At 40.0% G+C, this 23,734-nt stretch overlaps 1 protein-coding gene across 1 annotated transcript in view; it reads left to right on the forward strand.

Moving 5' to 3' along the window:
* The window catches only part of SBF2 (SET binding factor 2), a 483,108-nt gene extending 463,962 nt beyond the window's left edge, over window positions 1-19,146 (forward strand). The window contains exons 36-43 of the mRNA XM_065403329.1: window positions 1,187-1,313; window positions 2,756-2,883; window positions 10,230-10,463; window positions 11,889-11,993; window positions 14,465-14,658; window positions 15,596-15,683; window positions 18,610-18,741; window positions 19,048-19,146. Coding sequence (XP_065259401.1) covers window positions 1,187-1,313; window positions 2,756-2,883; window positions 10,230-10,463; window positions 11,889-11,993; window positions 14,465-14,658; window positions 15,596-15,683; window positions 18,610-18,741; window positions 19,048-19,146 — 1,107 coding nt within the window. The remainder of the gene's footprint in view (window positions 1-1,186; window positions 1,314-2,755; window positions 2,884-10,229; window positions 10,464-11,888; window positions 11,994-14,464; window positions 14,659-15,595; window positions 15,684-18,609; window positions 18,742-19,047) is intronic.
* Window positions 19,147-23,734: the final 4,588 nt, after the last annotated feature.

Genomic DNA, 23,734 nt, shown 5'->3' on the forward strand with positions numbered 1-23,734 from the left:
TCACTCCTATCTGCAGGGCATCAGGGTTGTATAGGAAATGCATTCAACTTCTGAATGTGAGCATCTGATGTCACTGAGCAGTGATTCTTTTAGATTATTTAAAGAGTGATATTTCAGAGGGAGTATCATCCAGTTATCAACCAGAAGGATAACTGGCTTGGAAATGGGGAAGATAAAAGTAAAGGAAAATCTGGAGAAACTCAGGATTTTGGCACGTGCAAGTTAAAGACTCTTTCCAGACTGATGGACCCCAAATTTGGAGCTTCATTTTTTTTTCTATTTTGTTTATTTGAAAAGCCCATATAATTCTTTGTAAATTGTTAGTGTATTAGCACTCATAGGCAAGTCTAAATAACAAACTATATGTGATATAGAGGAAAATATCATTAAAGAAAATCTCCAGCTCACGATTCACAGTGATCATAAACAGTATAGGATGAAAAAGGGATTATTTTCAAAATTATGAAACATACTTTGACAATGTCCTTGTAACTTTCAATATTTTGAAGACTTATTTATTTAACTCATCCAACTTGTCTCTTAAGTTAATATCTCCTATTGGACTTACTTCTGTTGGTGAAAGAGACAAGCTTTCAAGCTACACAGGCTCTTCTTCAGGTCTGCTTGAACCATCGTTACTTACTTAGCTATCATTCCAATATAAAGCAATGTCACATTTACGCAAGTTAACTTTGGCCTAACATGAGTATAGCTAGATGTGGGATACTAGATGCTCATTGCAGATGAACCAAATTTGATGTTAGGGGGAAATATATCAAACTTTGCAAATACTTTGGAAAATGGAGACTAAGCCTAATATGAAATAGCTTTTGTGAAAGTGGTGTCTGTTAAAGCAGCCAAAGATAGCTATACTGTTTATGCAGAAAAACGTCTGTGCTTTTAAATTGAAAATTAGGATCACACTATTTATACTCTAGCATTTTGATGGAGCAGACATTCTATGGTTTAACTCAGCTGCAAAATGTCTTAAATAAAAATACCAGGAAAAGAACCTGCATAAATGGATCCATAAGGAGGGTAGGTAAGACAGTGGGCTTTAAGTACATATTTGTTATCAGCATTCACAGGGTTATTACTTTGTCATTATATTTTACCTTACTGTCCTTTAAACATTCTTGTTTTACTGTAGTCAATGTCTTTTTTCCCTTCTATATATATTTTGTAGATTCACAACCAGTATCCAACAGAGTTTGAATTCAATCAATATTTCTTGAAGTTCTTAGCTTTCCACTACGTTTCAAATAGATTTAAAACATTTCTTCTGGATTCAGACTATGAAAGACTAGAACATGGTATGTGTAGAAGAATGTGGTTGATGCTCATTCATTTTTTTTCATTTCTTTATTATTTTACACGTTTGCCTTTAATTAATATTTAGTTCACAGGAGTCTTGCCATTGTGAGATGGTGCTAATGATTACATTGCAACCAACTAGAAACATAGAAAAACTTACCATGTGCTATATAAGTGCCTGAGGTGTACTGGAATTAATTCTGCGTACAGAGTCATTGGCAGTTATATTTGGTGAATGAATAGTTCCTGAACCATGCTAAAAGGGAAAGAATAAAAGGGTAAGAGAAATGGAAAGAATAGTTATAATTGCCAGAACCTTGCTTCACTTTCCAGTCCACTCACTTAATACAATTTCCCCTTCCATCTGCCTGCTCTCTAAAGAACTTTTGTTTTTTATTGTTGTTTTTTTTTAAATTACAGAAAAGAGGTCCTGGGATTCATGAGATTGTATGGCATTTCCATACAGGAGAGCCTTTTCCCCCTTCCTCGTGAACGCCTGTGTTTTTCTTTTACTTTCTTCCTCTATCTCTTGCAGGCTAACTTGCTTCATCTAAGGCCCCACCTCCCTTCTGCATTCTCAGCCCTACCTCTGTCAGACTGATCACTCAGTCACATCCACCTTTCTCAGGCTTGTCTCTGAGCATATGCAAGAAGCAAAGGGGTAGTGCAAACTCTGAAATGAACAGTTTTCACAGAGAAATCAGGTTTTTCATGGCAAGCAGTCAATTTAATGTGTTCTGTAAAAGCCCAAACGACCATGAAATTAATCCAGGCACTGAGCAACCATTCTATTTCTGCACAAAATACTGATTTGTATGTTTTTTAACCTAGTGTCATTTTATCATAGTTATGAGACTCCCAACAGGGTGGTGATGCTTTCAAATATCACCACGCCAAGAAGGAAATAGTGGCTTCAGTGAAGTCAATGACAAAACTACCGTTGACTTCAGTGGAGCCTGGATTTCACCCCAAGTCTCTGCTCTCAGACTTGTACTTCCCAGTCCACATTTCAGGTGGTGATATTGCACAATAGAACAACAATGTATCACAAGTTATTGAATAATTATAACATTTTTAATGTGTATATATAGTACACTAAGTGGCAGCTAAAGTGCAAAAACAAAAAGTAAATTTAGAACAAACCTTCTCATTAACAACACCTCAAGTACTGCAGTAGGCTTCAGAATAAGAATGCAAATGTCGCATTATAGAATGTTTATTTTCATATCAAGTTGGTGTTCAGGCAGCAAGAATGGCAATTATACTGCACCACATAAAATTCTTTAATGTTATTTTCATCAATTCAGACCTCTTAAGTATTGGGCATTTTTGCAATGTTTTCATTTCTTGATAAATGTCATAAAACAAAATCCTTCTGATTATGCTTTACCATTTGTTACATGTCACTATAAATCCTTCTTTTACCTTTTTTTTCCTATAGGGACATTGTTTGAAGATAAAGGAGACAGGCATGCCAAAAAGGGAATCTGTATTTGGGAATGTATTGAAAAAATGCACAAAAGGAGCCCCATTTTCTTCAATTACCTATATGCACCTGTTGAAACAGAGGTATGATATAGAAACTTCTTTGTTGTTTGTTATTCTGAATGATTCTCTAAGCAGTTTGCCACTTGTTGAATTGGTCTAGACCAGTTTCAGACATTTATTATGCTAAGTAACCCTGCTGAAGAAATGTTAAGAAATATTAATAGATCATTGCGATTTCTCACTAGTTTATATCACTAGTCATGCAAATTATTTAAGACTCATATTGGTAAATTGTAAAGGGGAAAGTCCTAGAACATTTACTCATCCACGTGTGTCCCACTGACATAAAGAAGACTACTTAGGTGCATGACATAAGATTAATTATGTGAGTAATGATTGCAGGAGCAGTCTTAACATTTGCACATGACCATAAAAAGTAAATCTAAATAAAAATTAAGAGGAAACAAGTTAAAAGTAAATATAAGTTACATTGGTAGTGAGACACGTTTCATAAGATCCTGATACATGTCATATCATTGCCGGATAGGATCATATATTGATCACATTTAGCTGTATCTTGAATAATTTTATAGTGTCAATATTTATCATGTACCATGACCCATATCTCTTCTAGTTAGAATTATTTTCTAAGTATAAAGTACTGTGTCATGAACAATACTTGTCCATTTTAAATTAAAACATTGAGTAAAATATTAAAGGTATGCATGACAGCACACAGATTAATAATATTGATGCATTGCTTTCCACATTTAATGCTATTTATAAACAAGTCTAATCTTTGATCAACAAAACATATATAAATATTTCAATTGGGGAATCATATCTGTTTCATTGTCACTACATGTGTTCTATCGTTATAAAATTAGCACCTCTGATCAGTTAGTGTTGACAAAGGGAGATTTTCCCCTGTTCAGCTAAATGAATCGTAGTCATGATGCAGAACCTGGACTGCGGGTTGCTTTTAAAATAGGGGGAATGGGAGAGGGTATCAGGGTTCCAACTGAGACATAAAGGAATTGTACGTACGTAAGTATGTACGTACGTACATACAGTGTGCCTCCATTTTATTATCTTGTTAGCTGAAAAGATGGACAGATAAGAATGGCTCATTCTTCTCCATGTATATTCCACTGTTGATGTGCATGTGTCTCATGCACTCAATTTCAGATTCTTTTGGCCAGCAGCATCCATTGGAGCTGCACCTTTGCCCTGAGTATCCTTGTGTCTCCCACCTGAGGACATAAAGGGCAAGGTGACCCTAACTGTCCCTCAAATCCTTCACCAGTAAAAAATGCAAGTGTTAAAAGATTCCACAGTAGTGGGAAGGGCAGATCATGGAATACATATGGACAACACATCTCAAAGAACCGTAGTTATTGTAAGGTAAGTAATCATTTCTTCTGTGAGTGCTTGTTCCTTCTCACCACCTGTGGCTACAAGTTGGAATGTGCAGTATCGGAGCATCTCACACACTGTGCAATCTACCCATTGTATTGTAAACAGATAGCTACTTCACAATTTGTTAGCTGGTAAAACCTAAGAGGATAAGGGGAGAAAAGAGCACCAAGCCCACAAAGGAAAATGATCCAGGTCTCCTTTATCAGATCCTTCCGTGAGAAACCAGAAATCCCCTCAAATTTTCTTGGAAAAAGGCCCAGTGAGGGTTCCTTGGCACCCATCACTGTGCGTCAAGACCAGGTTCCTCAGTACTTCAAAAATTACCCGTTACCAACCCTTTGTCCCTGAGGGCCCCAGTGCCAATAGCCCCAGTACCAACACTGTCCATACACTTACCCCTGGCTCCAGCATACTCAGTTCCAAGGGACCTTATGGTTTCCTCATTATTGGACTTACCATTATTATTAGTACAGAAGGTACTTCCTCCACAACCAGCTGCCATCCCCATTCTGGTACTGAGCACATCAGCAGAACGAATCAGAGTGCAGTCTGGTGATGCTCCCAGCATTCCATCTGGCACTGTTGCAACCCTGCAAAAGAAGCACTTCTTCTCTTTCCCAGGCTCTGAGAATAGCAGGGGGCATTACCAGTTCAGTACCTGGGGTCTAGCTATTCAGATCCATACGCTTCAGAGAGGGAGTCTAGGACTCATTATTAATGTCCCAGACATAGAACTCTAAGAGGGATGCAACCTAGTCCAGGGCTAGATCACCTTCTCCCCCACCTCACAAAGGGGCACTACAGCCAACCATGACTACAGTGCTGCTGACTGGACAGACTGGTCAGAGCTCTGATGGGGACTTGCTGGCAGAGGACCCACCCCATACAAGCACCTATCTTGTTGTTGTATCTGGCAGAGGCTATGGTAGCCACATCTACCTCACTCCCAGACAACTTCAAAGCATTCCATGACTTGCTCTGTAGGCTGGTTGATACACTGGAGATTCCAGTGGTAGTTGTCCGGAAGACATCACGCAAACTCCAAGGGCATCCCACACACCTCTGTGGCCTGGATGTCTTGTAATGCCCATGAATGAGAGGCTCTTAGAACAGGCAGTTACTCTGACAGATGCCTGCTTCTTTGTCACCAACATCAAAAACAATAAATCATTGCTGCTAAGTGCCTTCCTAAGGCTTTGAGCAATTTTACATACGTCCTACAACAGGATCTCTGGTTGTTGCAATGGCTAATGAAAAACACAGAGTCAGCAAAAATTTACACCTCAAGACAGATACAAGAAATTCAGTTTATTTGGCTGAAAATATTATTTATCATCAAGGCTACAAATGAGAGGTACAAGTTACAATTGAGGATCTTCCATTTGAAGGATGCAAACTTTTTAATATAAAGATTAATGAGGCTTGTATGCTCTGTGAAAGGACTCTCAAGTGATGCTGCAGTTCCTAAGAGTCTATACTCATGCACCAAAGAGAAAGTTCTTTAAGCCTCAACCGCATCAAAGGCAGCCAATACTGTACTCATTATCGACAGCCTGAACCATCCAGGAAGCAACGGAAATGTAAGAAGAGGAAATCATGTGCCTTTACTACCACATCTTCTCACCAGCCCTGGTCATCATCAAAGCAGCAGATTTGGCTCCTTGGTCGGGGGGGGCAGTGTACAGTTCTCTTGGATTTCCCGCTTATATCCCCTCCATTTGTTTTATTTTTGTGGGGTCTGGAACATCATTACAGACTGTTGCGTCATGGAAATCATAGAGGTGGACTACTCGATCCAATTCCAGACACTCCCCACACACCACCTATTTTCCCCATCACTTTTCAGGGACCCATCTCATGACAGCATGCTACATCTGGAGGTGCAGTCACTTCTGAGGATATGTCGACCCTGGGGCTGGAGATATAATTTCGAGCTCAGGTATATATACCTGTGCTAGCTCTGATCAAGGTAGCGTTCTAAAAATAGTAGTGTAGCCATGGTTGCACAGGCAGCAGGACAAGCCAACCGATCCAAGTACCTACTTAGAGTTTCAGACAGAATTGTACTTGGGGTAGCTAGCCCATCACACTGCTCATGCAGCCACAGCTATGTTGCTATTTTAGAGTGCTAGCTTGGCACAGTTGCCATAGATATATCTTCCTTAGCTGGCCATTATGCCTTCAGCTCCAGTGTAAACACACCCCAAATCTCAGAACAGTGGAAATAGTGCTTCCAGAATACAGAGGGTAATGGGGTTTATTCCCATTACTTTCTAATTCTTGAGAAGAAGAGTGGATGGCACCTTATTGGACTTGAGACAATTGAACACCTTCATTCACAAGCTCAAGTTCAGCATGGTAACCCTGGCCTCGATAATTTCCACCCTAGATCCACCTGACTGGTATTCAGCTCTCAACTTCCAGGATGCTTATTTTCATATAGTAATTCATCCTACCTACAGAAAATATCTAAGTTTTCAGATAAGCAATTCCTACTACCAATACAGGGTCCTATCGTTCACCCTATGGAGAGTGGCAGCGGCATAGGCGCTGATTCCATGGGTGCTCCTGGCCTGCACCCACCGGTAGCCCGCTCCCACCTCCTCCTGCTCAGCACTTCCCACCTGCGGGAGGCCCCGCCGATCAACTCCTCCTCCTCCCTCCCAGCGCCTCCCACCCACCACGCTCAGCTGTTCCACGCCAGGCAAAAGGTGCTTGGGGGGAGGAGCGGGGACAGGGTGTGCTTGGGGGAGGGGGCGGAATTGGGAAGGAAGAGGCGAGGCAGGGGCAGGAAGAGGCAGAGTGGGGGTGGGGGGCTGGGTGAAGGGGTGGAGTGGGGGCAGGGCCTGGAGTGGAGCAGGGGTTGAGCACCCCCGGGGCAAGGAGGAAGCCAGCACCTGTGGCCAGCCATAGTCACGAAAGCTCAGATTTTAAAAAGTATTTAGGCATTGGTCTGCTCAGTGTTCCAATGCCTAAGTGACTTAGGAGCCCAAATGTCATTGAACATCAATGAGACTTAGGGTCCTAAGTGAAACTTTTTTTGAAAATGAAACTTAGGTTTCTAAGTCAGACAGATATTGCAGTGCCTAAATACCTTTAGAAATCTGGGCCAACATTCCTAGTAGTAGTGACAGCTTATCTCAGGAAACAGAGTCTGGGTTCATCCATACTTAGAGGACTTGCTTATTTGCAGGAAGTCTCAAGAATAGATGACTGACTCCATACAGCAAACTCTGCACCTTTTTGCCTCTTTAGGACTAAAAGAAAGCAAAGAGATGTCCGTATTAGTTCCTATTCAAATGATAGCATTAATAGGGGCAGTTGTGGACTCCACAACAGCAATGACCTATCTGCCACTCGAAGGATTCCAAGCCATAGGAGATCTGGCCAACCACCTGCTAGCTCAACACAAGATATCTAAGAATTTGTCTGACTCCTAGGGCACATGGCCTCCTGCACATATGTAACTCAGCATGCCAGACTACACCTACGTTGCAGGTAAGGATGGTTAAAGTTGGTACATCAGCCCAACAAACATCACTTGGATATGAGAATGCAGGTCCTGCCAGGACTCCTGTAATAGGTCCCTCTCCATCATTGCCATCAAATACTCTGGTGGCAGATATCTCCACTGGTGGGAAGGGAAGCCCATTTAGACAACTTTCAATCTATTGACTCCTCAAAAAACCCAGCTTCACATAAACATTTGAGGACTAAGGTTTGTTTAGCATGCACAGTTTTCCTCTCTGTTCTGAAGTGTCTAACAATTCAGATAATGACAGATGAAGCCATACCAGTGTATTACATAAACAAACAAGAGGCGCAAGATCCACCCCTCTATGGGCAAGTCTACACTACAGTGCTACATTCGCGCAGCTGTACCAATGCAGCTGCGCCGCTGTAGTGCATCTGGTGAAGACGCGCTATGCTGACGGGAGAGAGCTCTTCTGTCGAGATAATTATTCCACCTCGGCGAGAAGGGGAAGCTATGTTGGCGGGAGAGTCTCCTGCTGATACAGCACAGGCATGGACAACACGAAACTTGCATCACTTCGGGGGAGAGGGGGTATCTTTTTCACACCTCTGAGCAATGTAAGTGAGATCAACTTAAGCGATAATGTAGACTTGCTCTATGTCAAGAAACAGCAAATCCATGGAATTACAAGATTACTCAAATAGCTTTACACCTACCAGGGTTGCAAAATATGCTGATGGATCACCTCAGCAGACAGTTGCCAGTGACCATGAGTGGTCAGTAAAGGATACTGTTATCCAAGACATATTGATCAAGTAGGGTCTTCCAACCATAGGCCTCTTTGCCACCAATGAAAGAAAAAGTGCCACAAGTTCTTGTCCAGAGGAGGGCAAAGTCAAGGATATCTGTCCATCTCATTCCTGATCCACTGGTTCTCAGGCCTCATATATGTTTATCCGCCAATTCCATTGATCCTAAGAGTTCTCAGGAACTTCAGGCAAGACTTAGCCAGGATGATCATCATAATAACACGAGCATGGCAAAGGCAGTCCCAGTTCTCAGACCTAATGAATCTCTTAATTCAACTTCCAAGTCAGTTGCCTCTGCCCCCAGATGTGGTATGCCAGGCTGAGGACAGAGTCTCCATCCAGATCCCTCTTTCTTGCATTGCATGGCATGAATACTGGCTGGTTAACATAAGTAGGGCAAACCTATTCAACTGAGATACAAAACAATCTTATCCGCAGTAGAAATGACTCTGTGAGGCTTACCTGCTCAGTCAAGGAAAGAGATTCACTTTCTGGGCTCAACAATACCAGTTGTCTCCACTGAACACCCAGATACCTGACATACTAAATTACCTTCTGCCCTTAAAGAGCTCTGAACTATCTCTGATCTCCCTGAGGATCCATTTAGCAGCCATCTCAGCAGTCCACCCTCCAACACAGAGATATTTGACATTTTCACACCCTACAGTAGCTAGATTCCTGAATGGCCTTATGCGGGTATATCCCTTTTTAAGTTGCAATAATATTTGCTAGAAGGATAGGGGAGCTGTCAGCTCTCATGTCCAGACCTTCATACAGTTTTTCATAAAAATGGAGTCACGTTGAGACCTAAACCAAAATTCTTGCTGAATTGTCCTTCTACATGACTAGGACTAAGCCATTTAGGGTATCCCCCAGATTATTTGTAGTTTATGATGACAGGTCAGGCAGTCTCAATGCAGAGACATTTCTAAATATATTGTGCTATGAAATAGCCAACTTAGGACCCACTCCACAAGAGCTCAAGTAATGCAGCATTACCCACAGTAGAAGCATCAATATCTGATGTCCATTTCAGCTACCTGACAACAATGATTGTCAGCCCTCTAGATGTCCATTTCAGTAGGGTTGTCTGTCAATCATTGTTTAGGTAAGACTCCTAGCATCCACCTCCTGTGATCTAGGTCACTGCTTGCTAGTCACCAACAGTAGAATATATATGTGGACAAGCACTCAGAGAAGAAGAAATGGTTATTTATCTTACAGTAACTGTGGTTCTTTGATACGAGTTGTCCACATATATTCCACAACCAGCCCTCCTTTTCTGCCACTACACTATAATATCTAAATTGTGTTTTGGCAAAGGAACTGAGGGACATTTGGGTTGCCACACCCTTTATGCCCTCAGGTGGGAGGCACTAAAACACTTGGAGTGCAGGCCTGGCCACAATGGACACTGCTGGCCAAAAGAATCAGAACTCAAGAGTATGGGGCATATGAACACCACCAGTGGCTTATATATGGACAACATATTTTGAAGAAGTACAGTTACTGTGAGGTAACTATTTATTTTCCTTGATCTGACATCTTTTATGGAGTTGTATCCCACAGTCATGCACTGAAAATTGTAATTCCAGATCAACACACACCAGTTGCAGTGCTACATTAAATTCAGGAGGATAGTCTGCAAAATGTAAAGTATTGGATTTGTGTTGAAACTGAAAATTTCCATGTGACACTAATTTATTGGGCTTTGTTTCAAACAGGCATTAAAACCAAGTGTAAATATGTCCAGCCTGAAAACGTGGGATTACTATATGGAAGAGACCTTGGCCACAGGTCCTTCCTATGATTGGACCATGGTTACTGCAAAATGCAACACTTCAGAGGAAGTTGACCAAATGGATGGTTCATTTCCCCAAAGTAGGAGGAAAATAGTGTGGCCATGCTATGATGATGTTAGCAAAGTGCAACCTGATGCAATCACGAGCCTCTTAAATGTAAGTATAGATGCTAACAAAGACAGAACACTGCAGTTTATTACACTTATCAAATTCATAGCCATTCAAGTCATTGCCTTATAGATGTGCTGTAAAAGTAAATATTAGGTAAAAAATAATTGGTTTAATCTCCAAAGAGATATGGGGTCAGAAAGTCAGTCAAACATCTTACAAAAGGTTATGCTGTTCTGGATGAATTCAATTCTGTAAATAGGTTTTAATACTTACCTTTTTTACATTGTGAACTGCAGCCAATAATGAGGCAATTTAGGTATAGCTTACTTTTTATTCCTTAAAAGCAAGGCCTTAATACATTTTTTCACTTTCCTTTTTAAATAAAAAAATAACTTGTATAATAGATTTTCTAACTATCTTTTCCCAGAGTTTTCAAAATTGTAACCTCATATTTTGCAAGGAATGTTATCTCATTTGGGGCAAACTCTGGATTCTTTCTGGATTGCAGCAGTACATTACCCCCCTGTTCTTGTCCCTGTTCACCATATAGTTTAAAGCAAATGAAGTATAAGGTGTCCAAATCTCTATGCCTAGCTCATAGCATGTCCATTAGTCCCAGCTTCTGAGTGTGTCTCCTCTTTATAGAATCTGGAGGCAGCTAAAAAATGGTGTTTAGCAACTATGTGTAGTAGGCCTCATCCCTTCCTTTTGGCTCCCAGAAGGTTGCCTCCAACAACATAGAAGACCCCTCAGAATTGGGCTCTAAACAAAAAGTTTTAAATTATAACCAACAGATTGCCAAGCCCCTTGGGCAAATGGCCCAAACTGTTCTCTGTCTTTCCCCAGCCCAGCACTGATAAGGAAGACAATACAAAAAGTAGAACAAGCAGAAGTAATAATAGGGTTGCCAACTTTCTAATCAGACAAAACTGAACACCCTTGCCCTGTCCCAAGGCCCTGCCCCCCAATAGCTCCATCTCCCTCCCTTTGTCGCTCGCTCTCCCCCACCCTCACTCACTTTCAACAGGCTGGAGCAGGGGTTGGGGTGTAGGAGGGGGGTGAGGGCTTTGGCTGGGGTGCAGGTTCTGAGGTGGGGCTAGGAATGAGGGGTGCAGGGTGCAGGAGGGGGCTCCTAACTGGAAGCTACCAAGAAAGGTTATATTCCCAAATTTCACAACAAGAACATGTTATTACAGTTTGGAATCTAAATCAAATAAGTCTTTGTTTCGGTCCCCCCTTTTAATACACTTGGATATCACTTCTTATAAACCATGTTATGTAAATGTTGGCAATGTTTAATGCTAATGTCACAGCATTGGATTTGCTCTTTTTAAATAGTTTTATAAAATATATCCAATCCTTATCATTATCATATTTCTTATATGGCAAGTGGAAATGGAATTTGTGTGTTCAAGATGCAAGCAGCCTGAAATGTATATCCTCAGGAAAACACTTTTTTATTGATTTCAGGAAATCGAAAGACTGGAGAATAAATTAAATCAGAGCCCAGAAAGGTGGCAGCTCTTGTGGGAAAGGGTCACCGTGAATCTTAAAGATGACACAAGACAAGACAATGTAAGTGGTGGAAGGGTCCAATTGACCACCTGACATGCTCAGGGTCCAATTGACCACCATATTTGACATCGGGAAGGAATTTTCCCCCAGGTCAGATTGGCAGAGACCTTGGAGGTTTTTCGTCTTCCTCTGCAGAATGGGGCATGGGTCACTTGCAGGTTTAAATTAGAGTAAATGGTGGATTCTCTGTAACTTGAAGTCTTCTAATCATGATTTAAGGACTTCAGTAACTCAACGAGAAGTTCTGGGTCTAATCTATTACAGGAGTGGGTGGGCAATGTTCTGTGGCCTGCAATGTGTAGTCAGACTAGATGTTCATGATGGTCTGTTTTGGTATGATGGTCTGTTAAAGTCTAGGAGTCTAATAATAATTCAATCTCAGCTATATAGGCTATCTGGGAGAGTGACAAAATCACTGTATTTGTTGGAATAAAGTATTGCTTTCTAAAAAACAGAATGTATTGTTCTAAACCATGCTACTGGCTTTGCATTGCTGCATGTGGAAAAATATGTATTCCTATGACATTTACTTCTTTTGTATCTTGAAGTAGATTGATAAATATAGAGCAAGATAAGCATTTTAATAATACACAATGGTGTAAAATTAGATATTTATAAAGCTTCCTGGGGCCTGATCCTGCAAACATTTACACATGTGAGTAACTTTGCTTACGGGAGTAGTTCCTTGGACATCAATGGGATCATTCAGATGTGAAAATTCAATTTTGGATCCACACTTTATAATCAGGCCTTCAATACTCTGGGCCTAATCTTTTAAAACAACTGGTTATTTACACAAGGTGAGGAACTGATCCTCTGTGTATTATACATTCCTGAGCATATTTTTAGGGTTTAGCAAATAATAAAAGCCAGGTCAAGCAGTGGCAAATATATTTTAGATGGAAATGTTGAATATTTGGGTGGGAATATTGAATATAAATATAAATTGTAGATAGTTAAGCATTTTATCCACCATACAAAATTTCATTTACTATAGACCTACTGTTACTTTCAATCACTGCTTATATTTCATGTTGCGTATCTGCTGTTCAAGAGCATAACAGAATCTGAAAATCAGGTTCTTTCTTTAGATAATATTTAGCATATCACGTTAGCATAACACTACAAAATCTTTCTCTGTAAAGATACCATCCACCAGATTCTCAGTTTTGATTCTTAGATCTTTGGTGCAAGACTAGTGGATCTCCCACTGCTCCCAAAGTATTTTTCCCTGAGGGCAGCTGGAACAGAACAGAGCATATGCCAGGCCCTCTATTTGACATCACACACAGATACTCAGACTGGAATATTTATATCCTTCAGGGGACAGAACAAAACATCCAGTAGGGGGCCTAGCTAGCGCTCTACTCTGCTACTATTACTGCCCTCAGGGGAGTCCGTTCTTTAAGAGTTTCTGGCATTCTGCCAGTCTTGCTCAAAGAAGCTAAAACACAAACTAGAGAATCCTGTCAGATCAGAGAAGCAAAATTATGTGTAAGTAATTTTCTTATCTCTTAAAATATTTACTTGGAGATTCAGCAAAAACACTTAGTTCGTTTAGAAAGCCAAATCTCTGAGAGCAAGTTCTTTATTTTAAATTATATTCAGAGTCATCTCTAATGTGTGGTTTATGTGAGGTCAAAAAATTCAGTAACAAAAAAGCTCCATACCTGTTGTGGTCATTTTTATCCTTACCAGGAATCCCAGGAATAAAAACAAACGTTTGAGCAAATCTTCATTTTTCAAGTTCTCCGCTGTCTAGCTGCTGCTAGTGCTGCCATCTAAGAATTAGTCAAAACACACCAAATAAAACGGAAGGATCTATTATGTCAGGGTACAATGACCTTTACATGTAGATTTATGTAAAACTAAGTTATATTTCTAAAATGATGCAATAATCAACACAATTTGCTGTGTTAAAACTTGCAGTCTAACTAATACTATGCAATTAAAATTTAAACATCAGCCTCTGAACTGTTCTGACCACTTTTGAGTTACCACTGTGGACAAAGATGGAAGGAATAAACAATAGATTCTCACTCATTTGGATTAATGACTGGAAGCTCATGACCAACTTTTCCTAATTAGCACCATTTTTTAAAAAGGCGATGGAATTGGAAAATGTAATTTGCTAATTTATTTTATATGGATAGTTTGTTTTTTTTAGTATTTCACAATATGGATGTATAAATAAATGTTCTCTATTATATTTAGTAAAAATGCAGAAGTCTTTCTGATGAGATGAACTACAGTTCTCTGCTATTAAAACTTTACATTATGGATTATGTGGAGGGAGGTGTCAGTTTTGTGGCTGGGGCTTTTTGTTTGTTTTGCTGTAATACTATTTATAATGTATTAATTTTGGCAGTTCTGCTACTTAATTCAGCAGGTAGTCACATTTTAGAAAATTTCTTAGTTCTAAACTTAGTTAAGCCTCTCACTCAAACTTTGTCATTTATCTTCCTTTTTAGCCACGAAGACATCCTTCTGGCTCATCAGGGATAATGTCTACTAATCCACATTCCTATCAGAAGAGGTCTTTGCTGCATTTACCGGACAGTGGTCTGGGTGAAGAACAAAGTGCCAGCATCTCTCCCTCTAATGGAGTGGACAGACGAGCAACCACACTATACAATCAGTTCACATCAAAGAATGATGAGAATAGGTAAACTGACTAATTGCTGGGTATTACTGAAACCTCATTTTCAGGAGGGAAGTGATTTACAAGAATGCATCACTGCTGTGTGTCATACTCCAGGGAGTCAAACAGGTGATAGAATAATGATGAAAGTAGTGTAATGGTGCATATATCTGCCCTAGAAGTAAAAAAGTAGAATCTTCCTAGACATGGAACTCTTTGCTGCCTTTTTACTGTTTCTTCCAAAGTTTTTAATTCTACTTAGTTGCTTTTTTTGTTCTTCTATCTTAAAAAATATTTTGGGTGAATTAGGTGTTCGTACAAATGAGGAGTTAATAGTGCTGCTGAGAATCAGGGATGAAGGGAGAAGATATCACACAAACTTCCCCCTTAGGTCTGCTATCTCAGTCCTGACCTGGGCCTTCCTTGAGTGCGGACATTTCTCCTCATATCAAATTGGGTGACAGTTTAGTCACATGGGTAAATGGGAGATAGGACAATATCATCAAATTCATTTTTATTTGTGCCTTAATCCAGGATTTGAAACCAGTTGTCCAGAGGTGGTATGGTAGTGCATTAGACCACTGTACTATCTAGACAATTATTGAATAATTTAGCATTTGGCCATTAAGAAACTTTAGCCTGTAATGCGCACAGTCAGAATAATCTTACTGTTAATACACAAAAACAAAACAAAGCATTTGAAATGAGGCAGCCATAGTATCTTTAAGTCTGCTTCAGTGCCTGGACACAGTGGGAAATTATGGTGCTGATCAATGGGCCCACAGCCCCAAGTGATATATCTTCTAAGTGTTTAAAGTTGATTTTTAATTCTGTAGTGAAAGCGGTTCCTAAATAGTTAAAGACCAATATATGCCTTATGTGCCATGGTATTGAGGCTATTAAATCAACATGTACGTACTAAACCTTTTTGGTGATAATACATATGCTCTTTCTGTTCAAGGTCTTTTGAAGGTACGCTTTACAAAAGAGGAGCTTTGTTAAAAGGTTGGAAACCTCGCTGGTTTGTACTGGATGTGACAAAACACCAGGTAAAACATTTTTAGCAAACTGGATTTTTATGTGAATAACTTATTACAGTTTTACTCAATAAGCATATAGAAATAGTTTGATTAGTACAATAGTACAAGAAATCATAAAATAATAGAAATGTAGGGCTGGAAGGAACCCTGAGAGGTCATCAAGGCTGAGGGATTCGGAATGTGGGAGGGAGCTGCGGGTTGAGGCAGGGGGTTGGGGTGTGGGAGGAGTGAGGGCTCTGGACTGGAGGTGCTGGCTTTGGGGAAGGGCCGGGGATGAGGGGTTTGGGATGCAGGAGGGGGCTCCAGGTTTGGGAGGGCTGGGGCACGGGGGTGGGGCTCGGGGTTGGTGCGTGGGCTTACCTCGAGCGGCTCCCAGTCAGCAGTGCAGCGGGACTAAGGCAGGCTGCCTGCCTGTCCTGGCTCTGTGATGTGCCCCAGAAGCGGTCAGCAAGTCTGGCTCCTAGGGAGGGCAGGGCATGAGGCTCAGCAGCGCGCGCTGCTCTCACCTGCAGGCACTGCCCCCCCAGCTCTGCCAATGGGAGTTTGGAGCCCCGTACCCCCCCCCCCCGGCCTAGGAGCCGGACCTGCTGGCCGCTTCCAGGGCACCAGCAGTGCCCTAGGACAGGTAGGAACTAGCCTGCCTTAGCTCCGCAGCACTGCCGACCGGACTTTTAACGGAGCCGCCAGGGTCCCTTTTTGATTGGGTGTTCCGGTCGAAAACTGGACACCTGTCACCTGGTTACCCTAGTTGGGAACAAAATTAATTCAATCATCCCTGTCCAAACTGTAGTAGTTATTGTACATTCCAAGCATGCATTTTTTTGACTCGTTCATTCGTTCTTGGAGCACTTCCCTTTCATATTTATTTTCATGAAGCCTATCCTATGCAGATAAATTGGAGTCCAGTATATATTGTAGATTTATCAATCTGGATTGCCATAATACAAAGGTCCATTAACCTATTATCAATGTTTATAATGCAACAACCCACATATGATATAACTTCACTGGAATTTTTTTGCCTAAATATCTTCAGATCATGAGAACCAAAAGTGAAATCCTGGCCCCACTGAAGTTAATAGGAGTTTTGTCATCGATTTCAGTGAAGCCAAGATTTCACCCACAAAGTTTATTTCTAAAGTCCCCTGAAATTCCAGTTCTTGGTATAACAGCCATTTCAGACAGACGTGTATGGAAAACCTTTGGTCTGTCTTAGTGAAGTCTGTCTTTACTGGTTTCAGTACATTGAGTAGCATGACCATTCGTGTATATACTAACAAATTAGTGCACAGGAGGAAAGCACAGAAAATCTGTTTACTGCTTTAGACATTGAACCCTGCTTGCAATGCACACCCAATTCAGTGATGGCACTTATGGCCTAATGAACTTTAAAGAATGTTGGTCATTATCACACAAGCCTTTACTAATGCAAATAGACCTTATTTACATAAATTGCCTCAGGGGTGCATAACTAAGGACTAGCTTTTAAATAGCCAGTAGGGCCTTGTCCATAGAAGAAAATTGTGATAGAAAATGTTAGTTAACAGGTTTTACTTAACACAATGTTAAACATTATTTTCTCCTGAGTGTGGACAAGGGTAGTCATCTTTAAAAATGTTAACTAATTGTGATTAAAACTGGTGTCCCTCCATGCACAAGAAGACATACTTTCTCCCAGTATGTTCAAGGTGTTCCTCTTTAATATTTTAATTGTTTCTATAGCCAAATCTCCTAGGGAACATTGTTCATGAAAGGGAGACATATAAGGGTACGTCTTCATTACCCGCCGGATAGTAATCGATCCCCGAACGCGCTCCCCGTCGACTCCGGAACTCCACCAGAGCGAGAGGTGGAAGCGGAGTCGATGGGGGAGCCGCGGCCATCGATCCCACACCGTGAGGACCCGAGGTAAATCGATCTAAGATACGTCGACTTCAGCTACGCTATTCTCGTAGCTGGTAGCTGAAGTTGCGTATCTTAGATCGATTCCCTCCCCCCCCCAGTGTAGACCAGCCCTAAGCAATATCGGTCGGGCAACAGAAGGAAGTAAATCTGATTTGGAAGGACTCCATTTTCCCTTTCCTTTAAGAAAGGGTTTGTCTTTACTTCTTGCATCCAGTGTGCAAGGGTGGATTGTTGTTTTTAATATGCAAATACCAGATTTTCTTTTGTGGAATTGTTTGAATACTGAAAGTAATTTAGTGGAGTGGTTATCATTGAAACCACAGTGTCTTTGTAGAAAAGCTGCATTAAACCACTAAGTATAGTATAGGAAAATGTCAGTTTTATATGTAATCTGTAATTACCTAAATTATACCTGAGTTTTTGCTGATCGCTTTCCATTTAAAATACAGGAAATAAAAACTTTTGTTAACTCTTTGGTGCAAAACATGTTCGTTAGTTTCCAAGCAATGGACAGGGGAGTATTGTGTCAGGATAGCCTGAATCCTCACATCAGAGTCCTTCCCTGGGGCAGCTTCACACTTGTCCCACAGTGCAAAGTTGCCATAAAGGCAGCAAGTCTGGCCACATGAGGATTCCCCCAGTTTGGACAATCACAAGATGGGATATTGCTACTGTAGGAACTCCTTTGCTAATTCCAAAATTCCCAATACAAGCTGCCGCTTGGACATGCCTACTGCCTGGTGATGCCAGCTGTTACACTGTCCATTTGTAGTCATAAGCAGTTTGTTCAGTTTATAGCAGATCTCAGGCTTTTGCAAGTGGCTCCTCAAAACCAGCCCAACATCCAGTGCCCCACAGTGAGGGCACACAAAGGAGGCTTAAAAGAACTTTTTGTTCACTCTCAAAACCCCAGAAGCTGTGCCAGGTACAGAAAGGACGAGCACAAGGATCTGGCCCCAAATAGTGCATTTGTCTGTGAATTGGTTTATATATTGCATTTGGTTGGTTTGTTTTCCCTTTTGTGTTCTAGCTGAGGTATTATGATTCTGGCGAGGACACAAGCTGCAAGGGACACATTGATCTTGCAGAAGTCGAAACAGTAATTCCTGCATCTCCAACAATTGGCGCACCAAAGCATGCTAGTGAAAAAGCATTTTTTGATGTAAGTATACTTATTCTTTGCTGGCCTTCATTAGAGACTTTTCTTCCTTTGTTATGTTCTTCCTATCACAGCCATTCCTGCTGGATGGTCACTTGAGAGATTTCAAGTTAACTCACTATCAAGGGAAGTTGCACAACTAACCAGTGATCCACATTCTCAACCCAAAGTGAAAATTCTGAACATTAGTATATTCAAGCAAAATGAAACGCTTCAGATATCAAAGCTTAAAAGAAAGTTTGCAAGTTCCTGAGCTGTATCTTCTAAGTTTATTTTTCTATCTTATACACTTTTATTTTAATTTTGCAGCTGAAGACAAGTAAACGTGTGTATAATTTCTGTGCCCAAGATGCACAGAGCGCACAGCAATGGATGGACAGGATCCAGAGCTGTATTTCAGATGCATAACAGAGAATACCATTCCACTGCCAACTGCAGAAAAGAAATGCTTTCAGCACTTCATGTTGCAAGAAGATACATTTTGAAATGCTATTACAGAACAAGCAACCTTCCTTTCATTTCAGTCATAAATACTCAGTATATGCTGAAGCATCTTCTCTGTTTAAGTATTATAACCACTATAACTACTCCTTTTCTCTTGCTAGGAGAACTTTTCAAATTAGTAATCTGTTTAGCCTGAAATATAACTCTTTTCAATATGATTCCTAGCTAAATGAGCCTGCTCTACACACTGAAATATGCTACCATCTAATACTGTTTTTCTAATCAGAGTTGCATCAGAAAAACTGTCTAGCTAGAATTGTGGACATTTTTCCTCAAATAGTGTCCGGTTTTCACCGAGTTTTAATATTTAAACAAAATGGTCCAAATTTTCAAGCTAGTTGTGTATCTGGAAGAACATTTCTACAGTTTCTAAGAAAAGTTTAGGTTTGTGAATTCAGTGACATGCATAGCAGATTGGCAAATGTCACTTAATATTTTTAAAGATCAAAAATCAAAACCTTAATTTTCAAAAAAAGGTTTCTTCTCAAATCTACTAGCTGCTCTCTAACCTCTTGCTCTAAATCATGCTTCTGCAATTTTACTGTTAATGTATGGCATTTCAAGTTCCCACTGTTTAGCTAAAGAATATGCTTTTTGGGTATTCTATTTGCCCATTATAATAGGATAAGGGAAAGAAAACTGGCTGATAATAACAAAAAGAAACTGGTCACAAATTAAGACATTTATAGGAGAAAAATCTGAGTATGAAAAGTTGTATATGTTTATTTATGTTCTGTTCTGCTCACTGTAAAATAAAAAATAACAAACACAATGATAAATGCACTAAACAATAAAGCAAACACTTGCACTGAAATAGTTGAAATGCAGACAATTTGCGGGACAGAGGTAAGTTATTTATAGCAGAACAATGCTAGCTAGATAACCTTTACAAATACTAAATATGTACATAATTTGGTTTGATGTGATTTGATACTTTAAAAACATTTTTGCACATAAATTGGAAGACTGTTTTAGATTTTTACATTTAGTAACATTGTGTTTGTTCATCTTAAAATCTTTGAGGAATGTTGTTGGGTTATTTTTATATATAGCCCAAAATTACTAGAGGTTTTATTTGCTACAGTTTGTGATGACATGGAGTGGAGTCTTTAGATAAAAACCATTGTGAGGTTTTTTTAATGTTAATATGTTAAATATCCAACTAATATTTCATAGAGTTTGTATATATGATTTGGTATTTTCTGATTTTTTTTCCAGACATTCTGCTTATAATTGTTAATATCAGACTAACCTAACTGACTTCATTTATAGGATTTCAATTATTAAATAGTTTGTCACCTTTTTTTAACCACTGTTCATTTTTTGACTAAATAATATTCAATTTCACACTGCACACAGAATAGGAAATGCAGCTGTTTTAATACATATGGAATTTTTTTAAAGAAATGAAGGATTTTTTTTTAGCATTTTCAACTGATAAATCTCCACCTGTGAAAATGGTGTTTGCACATTTGTATTTTTCTGTGTATATGAAGTACTTTTATATGTACTTTGTAAAATACTGATCCCACTGTTTTTAAGGTTATTTGAAAATGTACACAACACATCTTATTTTGTAACTAGGTTATTTTAACTATTTTATGTATGTTACATGACTTATGTATGCTAACCATCTTGTAATAAATACACTTCTTTTTTTAAAAAATCCTTCCTTTACTGTGAAAGATTATATCGGTATAGTGCAATACCCACAGAATAAAGATCTTATTATATCTTGTACCATAACACAAAATCCCAAATTACCTGGTATTAAAATGAGTGGGGTTTTGTATATATTCCTATACAAAAAATGCACATTGAGAAACCTTAGCTAAAAGTTAAACATCTATCAGCAAAAATGCTATAAACCGAGGAAATTTGAATTTAAAGCAACAGTATCATCCATAATTCAGTCTCAATTTACATACCTTTCCCAAAGACCAAACACATAATTATTGCACTTAGTCATTAAATAATAACATTAGGTATAAAGAAACCAGAACCTTCACTGCACAGTTTCTCAACACAACTCTGCCATATGTCAAAGCCATATATCTTACTTATTTATACAATTCTATATTTAAATTAACTGGTTTATAAGAAATTAAAAGGTCAGAGTTGAAAATGTGCATCTGAATTTGGTCCTTATTTACTGGCTGCGTATGTATTTGTGCAGGAGTTGGAATGGAAAAGGAGTGTTATAGAGGTGAGCAGTCAGTGACTCTAGTTGGCTATTGTGAAGCTTGGGTGGTAAGGTTTGTAAATTGAGTTTGGTGTGGCTATTAAGGTTTCTTAAAGTGTTGATCTCAGTTTTTAGCATCTGCGTCGATGGAAAATGCACTTAACTCAAAAAATTCTAACTAAAACACAATAAGTTTTAAGTATTAATGTCAGTTTAATGTTGGATGTGGTTAAAAGGGAGGGCATGAAGGGTGGTAGTCCTGGGAGCATAGAAGAGGCAGGGTCAATGGATGTTGGTTGATGGGACAGCGGCAATGAGGTTGTTGGCCTCAGCGAGAGTCAAGAAAGAGAGGAGTTGGGGGCGGGGGCAGGGTAGTAGATATGGTGGTGTTGATGTAGCATAAGATTTGGGAGCCATGGAGCTGGTGGAGGATAGCAACAGAGATGAGTAGGCAAAAGGGAGTGTTGAGACACAGTGACACAGGCTATGGAAGCCTCTCCCCACAGTGGGCAGAACTTCCCTTTGCTGAGGGAATCCCTGACTGTTCTGTGGGGATTCCCAGCACAGAGAAACCCACCCAGGCAGGAGGAGAGTTCACAGCACTTTCCTATGGAAGAGCACCTCCTCTGTCATGCACCGTCAGTACTCCCCTGCTACGAACCATTAGAACCCTGCCCATTGGAGAAGGGAGACATATTATCAAGGGTCATATATAAAGTGCTGGGGGTAGCTTGCCCTCACTTCTTCTCACTGACACCATCTCCCATAACAAATGATAGGGTGACTTACTTTTTGAAAAAAAGATGTTTAGAATATGTGAACATTGATACTTGAATGTCATATTACCAATGTCATGGTAATGTTTGGTTCAATAAAAGATATTACCACATCCACCTTGTCTTTCTCATATTACTAACCTCTCCTTCACATCCAAAACACAATGGGGGTTGGGAGATAGGGTTATAGAAACCCTTAATAATAAAAATAAGCAGTCCCATGTTATGGAACTTCAGATTTATGATCAATAATTGGAATCCCAAACTTCTGGGTCAGTACTTATGTAATAAAAATATAAACAACTATCAGATGCAGGGCCAGATGTTCAAAATCTGGCATCACATTCTGCACTCCTAATTGTTTGTATCTGATACTTTAACAACACCACACAAATCTTGTGATTCTGTCCAAATATGGTTCTCTTGCCTTTTCCTCTTGCAATGTCCCTAGACTCTGTGTAAGGACTCTGAGCCATATCTCTCATTTTTCACATCCATGATCATCCAAATATTTAGCTGTTTATGATCACCCTGAGGTTGCTTTCAAGAATCAGACTGCTCACATGGATGCATCAGTTCCCCAGTTAATGCTAAAGTTCATGTTGAGTATCACTATTGCACCTGCTTTCTGGTTGTTGCCGATGTGGTGTTGGTTATTTCCAGAATTCTGGCCACTGTGTGAGCCAGAGTCTAACTTGGTGTCCATGTTCTCATGCAGCACATTCTCGTTTTGTTTGTGTGCTGAATTTCTTCCTTAATTCAACAGCCAAATGAAAACACTCCGAAGTAACAATTTCTTCTTCCTAATTCCTTTCTATGTTTGACTTTCCAAGATGGTAGAATATTGGTATACATGTGGCTCAAACATTAGTATGTCTTCATGTTTGATTTCAGACAGTACAGAAACCAATCCTTCTCCTTTACTTTGGATGCTAGTCCTGGGCATGATGTTAAACTGCATCCTCCGCTGCCTTGAGGATACTTCTTGGTTGAAGAAAGGCTAAGGGATCTCACCCCAACAGAAAAGGCGCTCACGCTGAAGCGATAGGCAGTTAGCAACTCTATTTAGGTTGCTCTCTGGCAGAAGCTACCACCTCTGTGTCACTGCACGTCCAGACTCGCTCTGGGCTTTGGATTCTGGCTCAGTGGTTTAAAGGGGGGATGACAGATATATGGCAGCTGCTCCTCCATAACTTTTCCTGGGCGTATGCACTGAAGATCTTGACAAGATGGTTGCAGGGATCCAAGAAAGGCATAAGGGCCGTGGGGCAGCTACTCTGTGCATAGTAGAGAAGGATTTGGTGCTTTCATCCACATTTGCAGATTGAACAGGAAGTCATTGAAATGTTTTCCAGTAAATGAATGTGAAAGGAACAAAATGCAATTAAAAATGGAGCATTTCCCTTTAGCATTAATTTTGTTCATGTTTTTCAGCAAACCATGGTTCTGCCTTCCCCCTATTTTATTTTCCTCCCTCTTCCCCCAGAGCCTTTGTTGTTTTTACTCCCCCGCCTCCAAAACCTTTCTGTCTTAG

The sequence above is a fragment of the Emys orbicularis genome, chromosome 4 (genome assembly GCF_028017835.1).
Source record: "Emys orbicularis isolate rEmyOrb1 chromosome 4, rEmyOrb1.hap1, whole genome shotgun sequence".
NCBI lineage: Eukaryota > Metazoa > Chordata > Testudines > Emydidae > Emys > Emys orbicularis.